General features: G+C 45.0%; 1 protein-coding gene across 3 annotated transcripts in view; it reads left to right on the forward strand.

The window, feature by feature from the left end:
- Positions 1-19,041, forward strand: part of TBC1D22A (TBC1 domain family member 22A) — a 1,169,061-nt gene that overhangs the window by 96,125 nt on the left and 1,053,895 nt on the right. For 2 of the 3 annotated variants that reach the window (XM_063927120.1, XM_063927118.1), the window contains exons 3-4: positions 13,353-13,693; positions 14,000-14,083. In XM_063927120.1, coding sequence (XP_063783190.1) covers positions 13,353-13,693; positions 14,000-14,083 — 425 coding nt within the window. The remainder of the gene's footprint in view (positions 1-13,352; positions 13,694-13,999; positions 14,084-19,041) is intronic. The other variant, XM_063927119.1, reaches the window with a different exon arrangement.

A 19,041-nucleotide genomic window follows, 5' to 3' on the forward strand; every position in this document is an offset into this window, starting at 1 on the left:
CTGAACGTTATATCTGCCTCCCCTGCAGTGCACATGGTTTTGCCCAGTTGCTATCAAAAATCCTGCTGCGATCAACTTGGAATAACCCCCCAGATCCTTAGAGGATAACACAGCTTTGCAAGACAAACATGAGCTGAGTGTTGGTGTTGCTGAGAGTGTACCTTCCTCACCTTTGCCGCTCTTAGACATGATAAATAATCAACACTTCCACAGTGTACTACACAATTTGTGACTGTAATCACTTTATATTTATTAAAGTGACATACAATCCAACCCTACCCATGCACCAGCATTGAGGATCGGAATAAAACAAACTGACAGAAATATAGTAAAGTCAGCAATCACATTAGCAGTCAGTCACATGTTATACATTAGTATAATAAGCAATATGAGCACTTCATCAACTACAACTACATTTTAAGTATGTAGGAGAACATATTACTGCATAATGTTTAAACAGATCTAACGTATTCAGACGCAATGCGAAAGAAAAAACAGTAAATGTATACAGACTCATATGCAATAGGCACTTATCTAACTATTCGTACTGAAAGGGTAGATAGAGACTTAGTGCTGTATAACCCGTACTCAATAGAGTGGGATACAGGGAGACTCACCTCGCTTCCAGGACCGATCAATACGTTAGCGAACGGTGAGTGGATCCAGACGCTACTAGTGTACACTGCCTCTCCATGAACCTATAATGAACACAGACGCTCAGTGAACACGGACGCACCAGTCACACAGCCACCTATGCTGCGACTGGGTCCCCTTCGTGTATAGCATCTGAGATGGAAGCGGGAGACGTGGAGGAAGCTGGTCATGAACCGGGGGGAGGGGCGACCAGGAGAGCGTCTGACTCCCCACTGCTGACATCAACCCTAGGGATCGTGGCCTCATACTATCCCTGGAGCTTATGATCCCTAAGGCCTAGTGCTGGTGCACCCGAGGTGGGAGCCGCATCAGCGACTGTTTGGTAGTCTCCTCCCAAAACAGTGCGGCTGTGTCCATATTCCCCTTCTAAGCCTGGTAACGTCTGCTGGACCTGCTAGTATGTCCGACACAGATGCCCGCCGAAACAGCAACCGGCGGAGAGTTGTTGCAGCGACTATTTCTAAGGTACATATAAGACGCTTTTTAGAATGATCACTCAGAAAAATAGTAAGACTATAAAAATAAAACAAGAAATCTTAGGCTGCTAAAAACCAGCAGCCCTCTGACCATGGTTCGGCTCCTGCCGCACCAAACAAAAAACAGCTGATTTGCCTGAGCAAGGAGGCGGGATATATGGACAGGCCCTTTGCATGCTGGGAGGCCGGAAAAGCTTTGACCGATTGGTGCCAATCCGCTGTCGCTTCATCATATCCCATTGTTACCCTGTGCATAACCTGTGGACCCCGACAGAAAAATACATTTTATATGTGTATAAGTAGTTTAATTGACAGGGTTATTTTTTTTGTTCTACATAAGCGCTTACATGTGTGTCTGTCATGTTCTGATGTTATCTCACTTGGCGGACTTGTATTAGTCACATATGCAGTGTAGCTGTAGCAATCATGAATCTCCTAATGTCGCCATCACGGGAGTGTCTCATAAGAGCATTGTTGTTCGTTTCTTCACAAAAAGCAATTTCTTTGTTGCTAGCAGCTATTCATCTACAACTGAGGGCATCATGTTGGTGAGTAGTTGGTACTTATATTTGATTTGACTGATTGGCACCAGGATAAGGGGGTCAGTAAGCACACATCCAAATAATCTGTATCTATCCCTCCTCTAACATGTTGGTTAGTAAGCCCATTCTGATTCAAGTACCTAGAGTGTCTTCCATGATTTAAAAACATTGATGAAGATAAAATCCGGGAGTTATTATCTACACCCAGCTCTCAACTAACAGGGCTACAGTACATGAAGTCCCACTAACCCAATGAGTTCACTTCCTGCTTTCTAATTGTATCATTGTTTGGACAGCTTTAAACCCATTGCATCCTAATGGGGAAGTGGATGGTTCTTGTAGAAAAACTCTTCTGGGTTGATACCTTTCATTTCCATCTGTATCCAGGGTTTGTGAATTCTTTGCAAATGTGGTATGAAGACTTGAAATAAAATCTATTTATGTAATTAAAATGTTTGTTATTAAATTATCTGTTTTCTGAACACTTTTCATAAACCATTTTTGCACAATACCATTGATCCAGGCATATCTCCATACATACGTTTCTGCACATTTAACAGATCACTATTTATTGCGATGTATCCTGCAGAGCAATAAGTGCTTTCAGTTCCCACATGTGTGTACAAACTGCTTGAAGTTCAATTAACTTTCAAAATCTCTCTAGGCTATTGATCAGAAGCCAGAGAAAAATGTAACTTTCTTGAAAAGTTAAATTATAACCAGTTTTAAACATAAGTAGCAAGGATGTTATTGACTAGCTGAATTTTAAGTAGTGGTATGGATTCTTTGCAACTCCAAGAATTGTTGGCTAATGTGACTGAATTGGTTAAGACTCTAGTCCTTCTTTACAAAGTTGTCTTGCTAAATGACTTATTTTTCTGGTATTGATTGTATGGTAGATTATTTAGACATTTGTGCATTGATTTAAATGTTGTTTTTGTTTTTTTTGTTTAATACAGTTTTTTTCTTCTTTCTGAGCTTCTCTTACTAAACAAATATGACATGACAATTTACATTTTCCCTTTTTGCTTGTGTTTTTGCTAATTATTTTCCTCTAGCTACAGTTTGGATTGTCTGTTTTGGAATACATATTTGTGTTATTTTCTACTCTCATAGAGCCATAATCATGTTTTTTTCTAGTCATGGATGAACGCATTTTAATTTTCCCATCTTTGACCGGTTTACCTCATATAACTTTTCAATCTCTATCTTAATACCTGAAAGTTTTTGTTTCCTCTCACCAGGCTGCTTCACTCCAGACATCCTGTGTAATTAATTTGTCATAACTTGCAGTGGCTGGGCTTGAGGAGTGTGAGTTTTAGTTATGGTTAATGGAATAATCCACTTTAAAACAGATTTTTTCAGTCACCTCTCTCCAACTAGTATAACCATGGGGGTACGTGTGGTCATGCATCTGTGTGATACTGATATAAATGGTCAATCTAATTTAAATGCGAATTTGCTTAATGAAACTTGCATACATTGCACAAATGCATGCACCCGAGATATGCAAGATACAATTAGAAATGCCAGTTTGTGGTAGCTGCGGTGAGTTTGCGCAACCTTTATACAAATGGCTGCCTGTGAGAAGTGCATGACTAAGTGCGGAAACCATCCTGGACACCTAAAAAAGTGAGATAGTAGGGACCATATAGAAGTCTCTTAGTGGCAATAAGGAAAGCACTAGAGGTTTTAAGGGTTCAGCATGCTATCCCGGTGGTCGGGACGCCAGCGGTCATCTGACTGACACCAGATCCTGACGACGGAGAGGTGAGTATTTTTAACACCCCACTCCCCTACCCTAACCCTCCGGTGGTGGTGGGGCTAGTGCTATCCCCCTGGGGGTTGTGGCTAGAGCTAACCCTCAGGGCAGTGGCGGCTAGAGCTAGCCCCCTGTGCCTAACTGTAAACCCCCCCCCCCCCCTTGTGCCTAACCCTAACCCCCTAACTTACCTTGGGGATGTCAGCGGTCCGTCTTCTTTCGCTGGTCTTGTGTTGGGATTGCAGCATCGGTCACATGACTGCCAGCATCCTGTCCCATCAGTATGCTGAATGCATCCCATTTTTTAAAGTTGTCAAATAACTGCACTTTTTTTTAATAGTTGAAAAATTATAGCAAGCAAGGGTTTTTCAACAAATTTATATTTTTTCAATTTTTTGGAGTACAGGAAAATGTCTGTATATTATTTATGTTTCTGTATTTTTATAAGCATTTGTGAAAAGTTGCAATAAAAACTTTTATCTCTCATCTGCAATTTCAAAACACCCTCTCCCATCAATGCTGCATGTATTTGTTGCAAATAATTTATTCCACTATTGAGCTTTTTATTGGCCAAATTATGCTATTTAAAGCACTCTAAGTACAGGGTTATTCATCTGGAGAGGGGTGTACCAGAGGTTCTGCACTGTGACCCAATATTTTTGCCTTTTAACAGAAAGATTTTCCATACCTTCTCACTTGCTCAGGGGGTGATCATTTTTTTTTCTAGAAAATCAGTGTAAGTTTGGTATTGGATTGGAAATGTGAATGGCAGTGCGAGTTCAGTATTAGAACGGCTCAGAAGACCTAACTTGTATCTAATTGCATTGACCTATAGGTATTTGAACTTCCACTCCTTTAGATTGTCAACTTTGAAAAAATAGATTTCTTCAGCGAGGTACACTGGTATTCCACAGGGAATAACATCTGGGTGTAGAGTAGAATCTTGATCCGAGGCACCAACAAGCTTAAAGCTTTGACTGTTCCCAAGATGCTCAGCAACACCTCCTCTATAACCCCACCTCCGTGCACAGGAGCTCAGTTTGTAAGTTGGTGCCTGCAGTGCAGGCAGCTAACAGGCAAGGCTGCTCCAGCAGCCCTAAGAAGAACTATTTTAAAGTAGATAGAAGACTTCAAGGACTGCAGCAGAGGCACTCTAGTGCTGGGTGTAGTATGGCTGACCGGCGGTCTCCTGACCGCCGGTCAGCTTACCGACGCCGGGATCCCGGCAGCATACCGACGCCGGGATCCCGGCGGGGAGGGGCGAGTGCAGCAAGCCCCTTGCGGGCTCGCACTCGCCACGCTGCGGGTTCGGTGGCGACCTGCGGTCGCCACGGGTTCTGTTCCCACTCTATGGGTGTCGTGGACACCCATGAGTGGAAATAGTCCCTGTTGGTCGGCATGCCGACCATCGGGATACTGAGCTGGCGGGATGGTGGAGGAGGTCATGTGACTGTCGGTCAGCAGACCGGCGGTCACATGAATACCACCCCTAGTGCTAGATATCATTCTGATATCTCCTGCTGCGCTCTATACTCCTGCGTCCCTGGTTGCCGGTTACTTAAAGCGGAGGCTCTGGTTCTTCACCCAGGGTGCGCACACTAACCGAAATTCTCCGGGATCGCATGGCCGCACTCAGGGAGGAGGTAGGAGGGTCCCCCAGACGAGACCCGCTGGAAATCGTGATCCGCCGTGGCCATTAGGAGGCGGGCCGCGCCCGCTGGCGTGGACACTGTGGCAGTACAGGGACCCCACTAGACCACCAGGGCAAGGGAACAGGTCGGATTAGGCTATAATCCATTTTGCCCGCAGCACACGGTGGTGAAGTCCAGCAAGGGGATAACGCTCTGACCTGTAGCGTAGAGTAATTGTTCCCGCCTTGGAGCTGCATCTTTCTGTCTCCCTCACTCCCTGTCAGTGTTTGGGTGCCATTACACACAGCTGCGCTGATTCTGGGACTGCTGGGTGATTCCTCCTCTGTAATGCCGCCTGCATCATCAGCGCTGTGCATTTACAGGACACTTAAGTATTCTACATGTCGTATAGACAGTGTTAGTTAAGAACAAGTGCATAATTCAGGATTATTTAGTACAAGTACCCTGTGATATTTATCCAGTTTTTACTGAGCATTGATATATCTGTTTATGTACGTAGCTTTACTCAGTAATAGTATTGCTAGTCCAGTACAGTTTTATTGTTTGTCATAATTCCTGCATTGTACATGTGACTGTGTGTGTGTGCATATAACTGCTGGGTGATCTCTACTCCGTGTATCTCACACCTACTGCTATGCCTATATTCTGTAACCTGAGGAAGCTCTGTACGTCAGGGTTATTAGATAATATAGGTATTTCACAGGATATACGTATTTTGTATTTTTCTCTGTGGTTTTTCAGTCACATTTTACATCAGAAATCCTCTACTTGTGCTGTCACACTGCACGGGGGGGTTTGTGTTAGGTATTATAGCTGCTGATATTGTACTGGGTCGCCCGTGGTTTACGCTTTCATATCATGTTAGCTATATGGGTCGATAGGTCTGGGGCTGATTCCACCGTGCGCGGTTATGATGTCCCAGATGCATTTGAGGATAACATGGCTGCGGAGGGTTCATGTTTTGGGGGTTCTGTACCCCCCAGTCAGTTTATAGCAACGGGGGCACATCAGGGCCCGCCTTGGGCTGCCTTTTCTAATTTACTGACTACGCTGGTAACTAGATTCGCGCCCCCTATGGGACCTCCTGTGCCTTATCAGCCTTATATGGTCCCTGCGGTTAATCCGCCATTGACAGCTGCTCTGTCCACTCAGTTACAGTAATTAAATAACTGTTTGGATAAATGTATTCCTGATCCTCGCCCGCCTAAGACTTAAACCTAAGAAGTACTCTAAGCGGGCTGTTACTTCCTCTCAAATCCACGCATGTTCCGGATACCTCTGCAGATGAAGATGGCATGTATACTGACCACAAAGACTCTGATCATGACGTTTCTGATGGGGAATCTGTTTCACAGGTGGATGTTCCTGATCTATTAGAGGCTAAGAGGCTCATTCTTCAGATTTATGATGATCCTGAGCCTGCTACTACATCTAAGAAACCGGACAGGTTCAAACGTCAGAAGGTTACTAAATTGGTTTTACCTCATTCTGACCACTTGGTTGACATACGTCATGAATCCTGGGAGAACCCAGGAAAGAAATATACCCCACACAAGAAGATGCTAGCCCGCTATCCCCTTGTGGCAGAATTGAGTAAAAATTGGGTAACACCACCGCCGGTGGATTCGCAAATCGCTCGGCTGGTGGGGTCATCTGCTCTGCCTGTCACTACCGTCACTTCTCTCAAGGAACCGACGAATAAGCAAGTAGAGGGCTGCTTAAAAGCTATCTATACTCTTGCAGGGCTGCGCATAAGCCTACTATTGCGGCTACTTGGGCCGTAGAAGCTATTGTGGCGTGAGCTCAGGGAATAGAGGCTGAGTTTCCATCCAATTTTTCTGAACATGCCAGACAATGTCTCTCTTATATTGTCACGGCATCTCATTAAATTTAAGAAGCAGATTCAGATGCAGGTGTTCTGGCGGCCAAGGCTGCTACGACATCCATTTTGGCTCGACGTATTCTCTGGTTGCGGTCTTGGTCGGTGGACTTGGACTCTAAGAAAGCCCTGGAGGTGCTCCCGTTTAAAGGAAACATCCTCTTTGGTGAGGATCTCAACAAGATTGTCGCTGACTTGGCGTCTGCTGAGACTGCATGTCTACCTAGTATTACTCCTTCGGCCCCGTAGGCTTAGAGTACTTCCTTTCGTTCCTTTCGCCCTCTGGGTAAAGCAAAGGGTCAGGCACTTACAAACCCACCAAGCCCAAGCCTAAACGTGCCTGGGCTGCCCAGCAGCCGGCTTCCAAATCTGACAAGCCTGCGGAATGATGGGGTGGTCCTCCGCCTGGGGGATCCCAGGGTGGGAGGCTGACTTCTACTGTTCACCCAGGTATGGTTGAAGACCACTTTAGACGCTTGGGTGCGGGAAGTCGTCACTCACGGATAAGCTATATCCTTCAAGACACGTCCCCCTCCTCACTGTTGCCTGACATCCCTTCGGATCATGGAAGGCAACAACTCTCCGTTTAGTGGTACAATCCCTCCTGGACACCAGAGTGGCAGTACCGGTGCCTCTGGCTCAAAGGGCAGGGTGGTACTATTCAACGCTGTTCCTAGTCCCCAAACCGAATGGATCCTCCCGGCCCATTCTAAACCTCAAATCTTTGAACAAATTTGTGAGGGTCTCCAAGTTTCGTATGGAGACCCTTCGCTCTATTGTCCTGGCTTTGGAACCAGGGGACTATATGGTATCCCTGCTTACTTGCATATCCCTATTGCCATGTCACATCAGCAATACTTGCAGTTTGCTTTTGGCAATCTCCATTACCAATTCCGGACCATACCGTTTCGCTGTCCACGGCTACGCAAATTTTCACCAAGGTCATGGCAGTTATGACTGCTTCACTCCGCCGTCAAGGCATCCGGATCCTGCCGTATCTGGACGATCTGATCCTGGCCAATCCCCAGAAGTTCTCCTCCGTCATTTGGATCTGACGGTCCAGTTTTTGCAAGCCCACGGGTAGCTCATCAACTGGAAGAAATCATCCCTGGTCCCTGCCCAGAGCATGGTTCATCTGGGAGCTTTGTTGGACACACACAACCAGAGGTTGTTTTTGTCACAGGAGAAAGTCCTGAAGCTTCAGGACAAAATACGTTGCTTCCTGTCTCGTCCGCGCATGTCAATACACTCGGCGATGCAAGTACTAAGCCTCATGGTGTCTGCTTTCGACATGGTGAAGTATGCTCAATTTCATTCCCGCCCTCTGCAGAAACTGATTCTTGCCAAGTGGGACGGCCTGCCTCACCGGATCAGGTCTCAAATGATCTCCTTGTCTCCGGAAGTCCGTCTGTCACTGACCTGGTGGCTACAGGAACGTTGATTGAGCAGGGGTCGTCCCTTCTGGATCTCCAACTGGGTCCTTCGGACGACAGATGCCAGTCTGAGGGGTTGGGGTGCGGTGTTGGAGCAACACACTCTTCAGGGTCGGTGGACCAGGGAGGAGTCTCTCCTCCCGATAAACATTCTGGAATTGCTGGCAGTGTTTAATGCTCTGAAACTGGCCAGGCATCTGGTACTGAACAGGCCTGTTCAAGTACAGTCAGACAACACCACCACGGTGGCGTACATAAATCATCAAGGCGGCATTCGAAGCCGCATGGCAATGTTGGAAGTGTCAAAAATTCTTCAATTGGCGGAACGCCATCTGCCAGCCATATCGGCAGTGTTCATTTCGGGGGTCCTCAACTGGGAAGCGGACTTCCTCAGTCGCCAAGACGTACATACCTGGAGAGTGGAGCCTTCATACAGAAGTATTTCAACTCCTACTTGGCAAGTGTGGCCTACCAGATGTGGACCTGATGGCGTCTCGACACAATCACAAGGTTCCAGACTTCGGAGCAAGAACAATGGATCCTCAAGCAGCGTTCGTGGACGCACTGGCAATTCCCTGGAACTTTCGGCTGCCGTACGTGTTCCCTCTGGTGTCACTCTTGCCCAGAGTAGTGAGGAAGTTCAAGCAAGAAGGAGTAATCATTCTTCTAATAGCTCCTGCGTGGCCCAGACGGCATTGGTTCTCAGACCTACAGGGTCTCTCGCTAGAGCGTCCTCTTCTGCTTCCGCAACGACCAGACCTCCTCGTTCAGGGCCCTTGCGTTTACCAGGATTTGGCCTGACTGGCTTTGACGGCGTGGCTCTTGAAGCTTCCGTACTGAGGGCCAAAGGATTTTCTGAGGCGGTCATTCAAACTATGTTGAAGGCCCGTAAGTCGGCTTCTGCTCGGATTTACCATAGGGTCTGGAATTCTTACTTTGCTTAATGCGCATCTAACAATTATGACGTTTACAGGTTTAGTACGGCTAAACTTTTGGCCTTCCTACAACAGGGCCTGGACTTGGGCCTTCAGCTGGCCTCCCTCAAGGTTCATATTTCTGCCTTGTCGGTATGGTTTCAGAGAAAAATTGCAACTCTGCCTGATGTTCAAACCTTCACTCAGGGTGTTTTACGGATTCAACCTCCCTATATCCCACCTGTGGCTCCTTGGGATTTGTCGGTGGTTCTGGAGCCTTTGCAAGACTCTCCGTTTGAACCTCTTGAATCTGCGGACCTTAAGTGGCTTTCTCTCAAGGTCTTGTTTCTGCTGGCTATTGCCTCTACTAGACGGGTATCAGATTTTGGTGCCTTGTCTTGTCGTTCCCCCTATCTGATTTTTCACCGTGACTGGGCAGTTCTTCGAACGCGCCTTGGTTATCTACCAAAGGTGGTGTCTTCTTTCCACCTTAACCAGGAGACTGTGTTCCCGGCCTTTATCTCTCCGGATTTATCCTCCAAAGAGCGGTCTTTGGATGTGGTACAGGCCCTCCGTTTCTTTGTGAAGAGGACAGCCTCCGATTGGAAGTCTGATTCTCTCTTTGTACTGTTTGGTTTTAACAAACGTGGCTGTCCTGCTAACAAGCAGACCTTGGCTAGATGAATTAGCATGGTGATTGCACACGCTTATGTACAGGCTGGCATTCCAGCTCCTGCTACCATCAAAGCCCATTCTACTCTGTCTGTTGGACCTTCTTGGGCGGCCCGCCGTGGTGCGACCCTTGAACAATTGTGCAAGGCGGCTACGTGGTCTTCAGTGAACACATTCATAAGATTCTATGTTTTCGATACTTCCGCCTCCCAGGATGCTTCCTTTGGACGCCGGGTTCTTGTGCCCGATACAGTACATCCCCTCCTATAAGGAACTGCTTTAGGACATCCCCGATGTTATTCCCTGTGGAATACCAGTGTACCCCGCTGCAGAAAAGGAGATATATGGTAAGAACTTACCCTTGTTAAATCTCATTCTGCGAGGTACACTGGATTCCACAGGGCGCCCACCCTGAGGCACTTAGCTTCTTTGGGTTGGTAAGGCATTAGCCGCTGATACCTTCTCCTGTCGTGAGAATGCGGTGTACATGGCTAATAACGACTGTGGTCTCTTTTGCCTGCTACTGCATTGGACTGGTTAACGAAACTGAGTTCCTGTGCATGGAGGCGGGGTTATAGAGGAGGCGGCGCTGAGCATCTTGGGAACAGTCAAAGCTTTTAGCCTGTTGGTGTCTCGGATCAAGATCCTACTCTACACCCTGATGTTATTCCCTGTGGAGTCCAGTTACCTCGCAGAAAGAGATTTAACAAGGGGAAGTTCTTACCATAAATCTCCTTTTGAATGCCGACAGGTTTGTGCACTGTAATACTGTGGTGGTCTATTCCTGGAACCCGTACAATAGTGGCAGATGTAAAATTATTAAAAAAACGGTGAAAAAAAATATACAGTTGTTTTAAGAAGAATAGAGTTATCATAAATATAATTAAGATTGGCTTTGTCTGGTAAGGATTTTTTCTCACACAATTATTTTATACATTTTATTTGATCAATCCCATAAATAATCATTATCTTGTGAGTTGTACCCACTCTGAATGACATGTATGGTATTTTCAGTATAGAATTCTAAAGATCAAATTCCATGATAACTTATGCATGCTTTATATTTGAAAATATTTAATGGGCATCCATGGAAACTACATATATTACTATTTAGAGGGGAATACAATTAGGAATTATGGGCCTAATTCAGACCTGATTGTAGCAGCAACTATGTTAGCAGTTGGGCAAAACCATGTGCACTGCAGGTGGGGGGACAGATATAACATGTGGAGAGAGAGTTAATGGCCCTACACACACAGCGACCGATATGGCAGACGGGCGACCCGGGGGGGGGGGGGGGGAGGGATATGAGTGTGACATTTTTTCACTCCCCACGTTACCCGGCTCCATAGCACTGCATGCTAATATGGACGAGATTGTCCATATTGGCCTGCATGTTTAAACGAGCCGGCACCAGAGATGAATGAGCGCAGGGCCGCGCATTGTTCATCGCTGGTGCCTACACACTGAAAGATGTGAACCGTTGTCTCGTTCATTAATGAACTAGATCGTTCATATCTTTCACTTGTATCGGCCAGTGTGTAGGGCCCATTACATTTGGGTGGGTTATTTTGTTTCTGTGCAGGGTAAATACTGGCTGCTTTATTTTACACTGCAATTTAGATTTCACTTTGAACACACCCCACTAAAATCTAACTCTCTCTGCACATGTTACGTCTGCCCCCCCTGCAGTGCACATGTTTTTTTCCCATCTGCTAACAAAGTTGCTGCTACGATCTGGTCTGAATCAGGCCCTATATTCTTTCAGATGCGGAATACGGGTTTTTCATGAGTTTCTTTAGAATTTTTTTATTTTTTTTTGGCCTATCCAATTAGCTCCCTATTTTTTTTTCCAGAAAAATATCTATTTTCAGGCAAAAACACTTATGGTCATGGACCTATGTGTTTTTGCTGCTGGATTTGCTGAAAAAAGCCTAATTATTGCGACCCCCCCTTCCCCCCCACAGTAATAGCTGCCCCCAATAATTTGTTGGCCTCCTCAATAATAGCTGGCAAGACTGCTGCTTCATGGCTAATTGTATAGCTCTGGGGGATCGATTAGCCTGTGGTAATTAAATCCCCCCTTAGAAGGTTATGTACTTATTGCCTGTGCTCCTATCCTAACTCTTTTCTACAGAGAGCCTGCCATGTCAGATTAATATCTTGCTTTAGAAATGGCATCAACGCATATATAAGCATGCATTCCTTCAGTTTAGTCTCTTATCATTGTAGGCATGAGACTGATGAGTGAGAAAAAAAACAAACATTAGCAACACGTCTCTGAGAATGCTTTATGCGATCTTGCTTTTACTGCTTTCCTTACCTCGCCTGCTGTGACCTACTGTATCATTATAAGGGAGAATAGACATCATTACCTATTGGTAGCTCTTAGTCTCGGGCTACTACATGTACTGCTTATTTTACACTAATGATGTGGCTGATGGGAGTAACCTGCAATAAGCATACTTCAATGTTCTGTTAGGTTAGCATATTTTTTTTTTTTTTATGCATATAAGACTTGTTTGTTATTATGAGGCTGCTTAGCTTCTATGTTAGTTTAAACATCATGAGCCAATTTCTGATCATGGTGATTTTCTATTACAAAGCAATATTTATTTTTGAATACATACTGTACATATACCCTTGCACTGTAGCAGATAAGACTATGGTAAGCACATACATTCATATACTAATAAGCAAAGTGTGAAATTTGTCATTTTTCTGACTTTTACGTTTTGTAATAACATCTGGCGGCAGATTAGGACCTTAGCTTTGCCAACAATAGACCATTTTATTTTGAAATCCTAACATAAGTTTCCTGTAGTACACTTTTTTTTTTTTTTTAATAGTGGAAAGCTATTATACAACAGAAAATGTATCTATCTCTTTTTTTTTAAGATACATTTTTTTTATTTGAATTAAAGAAAATGTAATATCTGTTGGAAGTGTTTTTTTTTTTTTTTTTTTTAATGTTCTGTAACTACCATTTACCTATATTTTAATGTCTATCTATCTATCTATCTATCTATCTATCTATCTATCTATCTATCTATCTATCTATCTATCTATCTATCTATCTGTCTGTCTGTCTGTCTGTCTGTCTGTCTGTCGATCTATCTGTGTGCATATGTGCATTTATTAACTTAAATGCTCTTCTATCTCTCTAGTTATACATTTTCTTCAAGTATGTTTCCTCGGACATATCTGAATTAACAGTTTTGTATTTCTAGATTACATGCAGTTTTTGCTAAATCCTTGAAATAGGCCCTAGTTTTGTCATGTTAAACATTTTTGTTGTAGGAGAATGCATTTGCTAAAATGCTTGTTGAAACATTACATTTAGTATTGTTTTGTTTTTATATTAATAGCTTAACTAAAACTGTTCAGAAGACTCCAACGACGCCTACAAAGTTGAAAAAAGTCACTACTTTTCAAGAGTTTGAAAGCAACACAAGTGATGCCTGGGATGCTGGAGAAGATGATGATGAACTGCTCGCAATGGCAGCAGAGAATCTAAATACCAAAGTAGTAATGGAAACAGCGAACAAAGTCATTCAAAACCACACAAAGTTACAAGAACAGAACAAATGTCAAGAGATTCAACAAACGGAAGAAGAAATTGCAGAGCTTGAAGAGCTGCCTTCCTATACGAACATTGACAACACAATTGTAAAGTCAGCCAGTGAAAGCCAGATTCCCAAGTCATACGGTACGTAATTCTTTTTATTTTGCATTTTCTTTTAAATCTCTTCAGAGTAATGATGGTCTTTAAATAAATAAAAAACAAAACAAAAGCTATACAAAAAAAAAAACCCACTAGTATATGCAATGGGTTAATAACTAGTGTGGTTGTGAGTATATGTAATGACACTGAGTGTTAATAGACAGCAGGTTACAATTATCATACATCGGGAAACAAATCTCTGGAGTACCAAACAGATTAATGACAGTAATATCTGGTGTTTAAACATACAATTTTTAAACAAGTTTTAATGGGATTTTTTTCCCCATTCAGTTATAGAATCAATAGACAGGAGCAAGAGCCAATCGGTGGTCTTCCCTGATGAGATAATCACTGATACACAACAGTCACTGCGAGGTACAGGAAAAGTACAAAACTATTCTTTTGTAATATAATTGTGACGCTTACCAGATTAAAAGAAATTCTCTGCATGTAAAATCATTGGCTACTAAATCTACAATAAATGCACTAAAAACATACACAACTTACTGTATGTAAGGAAATTAGTCTTTGAAAATGTGTGTGAGATACATGTATACTAAGGTGCATTAAGCTGGTGGAGGAGTGCATGCAGCTGAACGTAATGTGGTAGGACATTTACGTGTTTGGGAAAGCTTCTCTGTAATGTTTCCTAATGGATTATTTTAAAAAGGTTGAACTGATTATCATCTAGTAATATTGTCTAATTATGAATAGCTCTTTATTAAAACTGTTGCAGTGTCTTTGTGTGTGTGTATGGAGTTGCTGGTATCACAACTTGATGAAGACACCACAGGGCCCTAGGCAAGTTCGGGACCCCCTCTTGTGTTTATGTAATATAGACAGATAGATATTGGGTTAATTGTGTGGGAGCTACCACTCTGTGTTGCATCAGTGTCAACATTGCAAAGCATCCACCCTCACGATGGCCCGGAAGACAGTGTGACAGCGGCAGTCATCTATACCACCTTGTCAATAATATGACTCTGGAGACAGGATAACTTTGTCATGTGTTCACAACAAAATTTCTCTAACGTCCTAGTGGATGCTGGGGACTCCGTAAGGACCATGGGGAATAGACGGACTCCGCAGGAGACATGGGCACTTTAAGAAAGAATTTAGATTCTGGTGTGCTCTGGCTCCTCCCTCTATGTCCCTCCTCCAGACCTCAGTTTGAATCTGTGCCCGGACGAGGTGGGTGCTGTTCAGTGAGCTCTCCTGAGCTTGCTGTAAGAAAGTATTTTGTTAGGTTTTTTATTTTCAAGGAAACCTGCTGGCAAAAGACTCCCTGCATCGTGGGACAGAGGGGAGAGAAGCAGCCCTACTCTCTGAAGCTAGGTCCTGCTTCTTAGGCTACTGGACACCATTAGCTCCAGAGGGATCGTACACAGGGTCTCACCCTCGTCGTCCGATCCCAGAGCCGCGCCGCCGTCCCCCTCGTAGAGCCGGAAGACAGAAGCCGGGTGAGTATGAGAAGCAAGAAGACTTCGAAATCGGCGGCAGAAGACTCCTTTCTTCACATGAGGTAACGCACAGCACTGCAGCTGTGCGCCATTGCTCCAAACACACCTCACATACTCCGGTCACTGTAAAGGGTGCAGGGCGCAGGGGGGGGCGCCCTGGGCAGCATATGGACCTCTTTTGGCAAAAGTACACATATATACAGTTGGGAACACTATATATGTATGAGCCCCCGCCTAGAAAATGTATATTTAAGCGGGACAGAAGCCCACCGTCGAGGAGGCGGGGCTTCTTCCTCAGCACTTACCTGCGCCATTTTTTCTCCACAGCTCCGCTGAGAGGAAGCTCCCCAGGCTCTCCCCTGCAGATACACGGTAGAAGAGGGTAAAAAGAGAGGGGGGGCACATAATTAGGCGCAAAAATCTATATAAACAGCAGCTACTGGGTTAACATTAAGTTACTGTGTTATTCCTGGGTTTATAGCGCTGGGGTGTGTGCTGGCATACTTTCTCTCTCTCTCTGTCTCTCCAAAGGGCCTTATGGGGGAATTGTCTTCAGATGAGCATTCCCTGAGGGTGTGGTGTGTCGGTATGTGTGTCGACATGTCTGAGGTAAAAGGCTCCCCTAGGAGGAGATGGAGCAAATGTGTGTGTGAGTGGTGTCTCCGTCGACAACGCCGACACCTGTTTGGATATGTGAAATTAAGTGCTAAGGTAAAATTATTGCACAAAAGATTAGATAACAGACAGGGAATCTACCCATGTCTGTCCCTATGTCGCAGAGACCTTCAGAGTCTCTTCATGCTCACTATCCAAAATAATAGACACTGATATCGACACGGAGTTGGATATGTGAAATTAAGTGCTAAGGTAAAATTATTGCACAAAAGATTAGATAACAGACAGGGAATCTACCCATGTCTGTCCCTATGTCGCAGAGACCTTCAGAGTCTCTTAATGCTCACTATCCAAAATAATAGACACTGATATCGACACGGAGTCTGACTCCAGTGTCGACTACGATAATGCAAAGTTACAGCCAAAATGGCAGAAAAGTATTCAATATATGATTATTGTAATAAAAAATGTTTTGCATATCACTGATGACTCATCTGTCCCTGACACAAGGGTACACATGTTTAAGGGGAAGAAAGCTGAGGTAAATTTCCCTCCTCTCATGAAGAAAAAGAGCGGGAATCTCCAGACAAGAGACTGCAGTTTCCCACAAAGAATTCTCAGGGAGTATCCTTTCCCTACTAGGGCCAGGATACGATGGGAACCTTCCCCTAGGGTGTCACGTTTGCCCAAAAGGTAGCGCTGACTTAACAGCTATCCTCAGGCATCCTGCAGATAGCATGCAGTAAAAGTACTTTGAAGTCCATTTACACACATTCTGGTACTCTACTCAGACCGGCGATTGTGTCGGCATGGGTTTATAGCGCTGCAGCAGCGTGGACAGATACCTTATCAGCTGAGATTGAGACCCTATTATGTATATATATATATATATATATATATATATTTATATGTGTATATATATAGATATATATCTATATATATATATATATATATAAAAGATGCTGTCTTAGATATATATGTAAAACATGCCCAAAGAGACATTAGTCTACTTCTACTGGGTTCTAGAGTCAACGCTATGTCGATTTCTGCTTGACGTGTCCTGTGGAACATGCAATGGACAGGTGATGCCGACTTTAGAGGCATATGGAAGGTTTACCTTACAAGGCTGAGAATTGTGTGGAGAAGGGATCTCGGACCTGGTCTCCACAGCTATAGCTGGTAATTCTGATCTTTTGCCTTATATTCCAGCACAGCCTAGGAAAGCACGACATTATCAAATGCAGTCCTTTCGATCACAAAGAAACAAGAATGTCCAAGGTGCGTCCTTTCTTGACAGAGGCAGGGGCAGAGGAAAGAAGCTGCACAACACAGCTAGTTCCCAGGAACAGAAGTCTTCCCCGGCCTCTACAAAATCCACCGCATGTCGCTGGGGCTCCACAGGCGGAGCTAGGCCCGGTGGGGGCACGTCTTCGAAATTTCAGCCACAAGTGGGTTCACTCCCTGTTAGATCCCTGGGCAATAGATATTGTGTCTCAGGGATACAAGCTGGACTTCGAGGAGATGCCCCCTCACCGACGGCCCTGCCGGCTTCCCCCCACGAGAGGGAAATAGTGTTAACTGCAATTCACAAATTGTATCTTCAACAGGTGGTGGTCAAGGTTCCCCTCCTTCAACAAGGAAGGGGTTATTATTCGACCATGTTTGTAGTCCCGAAACCGGATGGTTCGGTCAGACCCATATTGAATTTAAAATCCCTGAACATATACCTGAAAAGGTTCAAGTTCAAGATGGAATCGCTGAGAGCGGTCATCGCAAGCCTGGAAGGGGGGGATTTTATGGTGTCTCTGGACATAAAGGATGCATACCTTCATGTCCCCATTTATCCACCTCATCAGGCGTACCTCAGATTTGTGGAACAGGATTGTCATTACCAATTTCAGAGGTTGCCGTTTGGTCTCTCCACGGCACCGAGAATAATTACCAAGGTAATGGTGGAAATGATGGTACTCTTGCGGAAGCAAGGGGTCACAATTATCCCATACTTGGACGATCTCCTCATAAAAGCGAGATCAAGAGAGCAGTTGCTGATCAGCGTAGCACTTTCTCTGGAAGTGTAACGGCAACACGGCTGGATTATAAATATTCCAAAGTCGCAGTTGGTTCCTAGGACTCATCTGCCTTTCCTAGGCATGATTCTAGACACAGACCAGAAAAGGGTTTATCTCCCGATAGAGAGAGCTCAGGAGCTCATGACACTGGTCAGGAACCTATTAAAACCAAAACAGGTGTCAGTGCATCACTGCACTCGAGTCCTGGGAAGGATGGTGGCATCATACGAGGCCATTCCCTTCGGCAGGTTCTATACGAGGAACTTTCAATGGGACTTACCTGACAGGTGGTCCGGATCACATCTTCAGATGCATCGGTTAATCACCCTATCGCCCAGGGCCAGGGTGTCTCTCCTGTGGTGGCTGCAGAGTGCTCACCTTCTCGAGGGCCGCATATTCGGCATTCAGGACTGGGTCTTGGAGACTACGGATGCAAGCCTCCGAGGGTGGGGAGCAGTCACACAGGGAAGAAATTTCCAAGGTCTGTGGTCAAGTCAGGAGACTTGCCTTCACATCAACATCCTGGAACTAAGGGCCGTATACAACGCCCTACGTCAAGCGGAGACCCTCCTTCGCGACCAACTGGTTCTGATTCAGTCAGACACCATCACCGCAGTGGCTTATGTAAACCGACAAGGCGGCACAAGGAGCAGGGTAGCGAGCCACCAGAATTCTTTGCTGGGCGGAAAATCACGTAAGCGCACTGTCAGCAGTGTTCATCCCGGGAGTGGACAACTGGGAAGCAGACTTCCTCAGCAGACACGACCTCCACCTCAGGAAGTCTTCGCACAGACTGCAAGTCGGTGGGTACTGCCACAGGTGGACATGATGGCATCCCGCCTCAACAAAAAACTACAGAGGTATTGCTCCAGGTCAAGAGACCCTCAGGCGATAGCTGTAGACGCCTAGTGACACCATGGGTGTTCCAGTCGGTCTATGTATTTCCTCCTCTTCTTCTCATACCAAGGTGCTGAGAATAATAAGAAAAAGAGGAGTGAGAACGATACTCATTGTTCCAGATTGGCCACGAAGGACTTGGTATCCAGATCTGCAAAAAATGCTCACAGAGGACCCGTGGCCTCTTCATCTAAGACAGGACTTGTTGCAACAGGGGCCCTGTCTTTTCCAAGACTTACCGCGGCTGCGTTTGACGGCATGGCGGTTGAACGCCGGATCCTAGCGGAAAAAG

The sequence above is a fragment of the Pseudophryne corroboree genome, chromosome 6, assembly GCF_028390025.1.
Source record: "Pseudophryne corroboree isolate aPseCor3 chromosome 6, aPseCor3.hap2, whole genome shotgun sequence".
Classification (NCBI taxonomy): Eukaryota; Metazoa; Chordata; class Amphibia; order Anura; family Myobatrachidae; genus Pseudophryne; species Pseudophryne corroboree.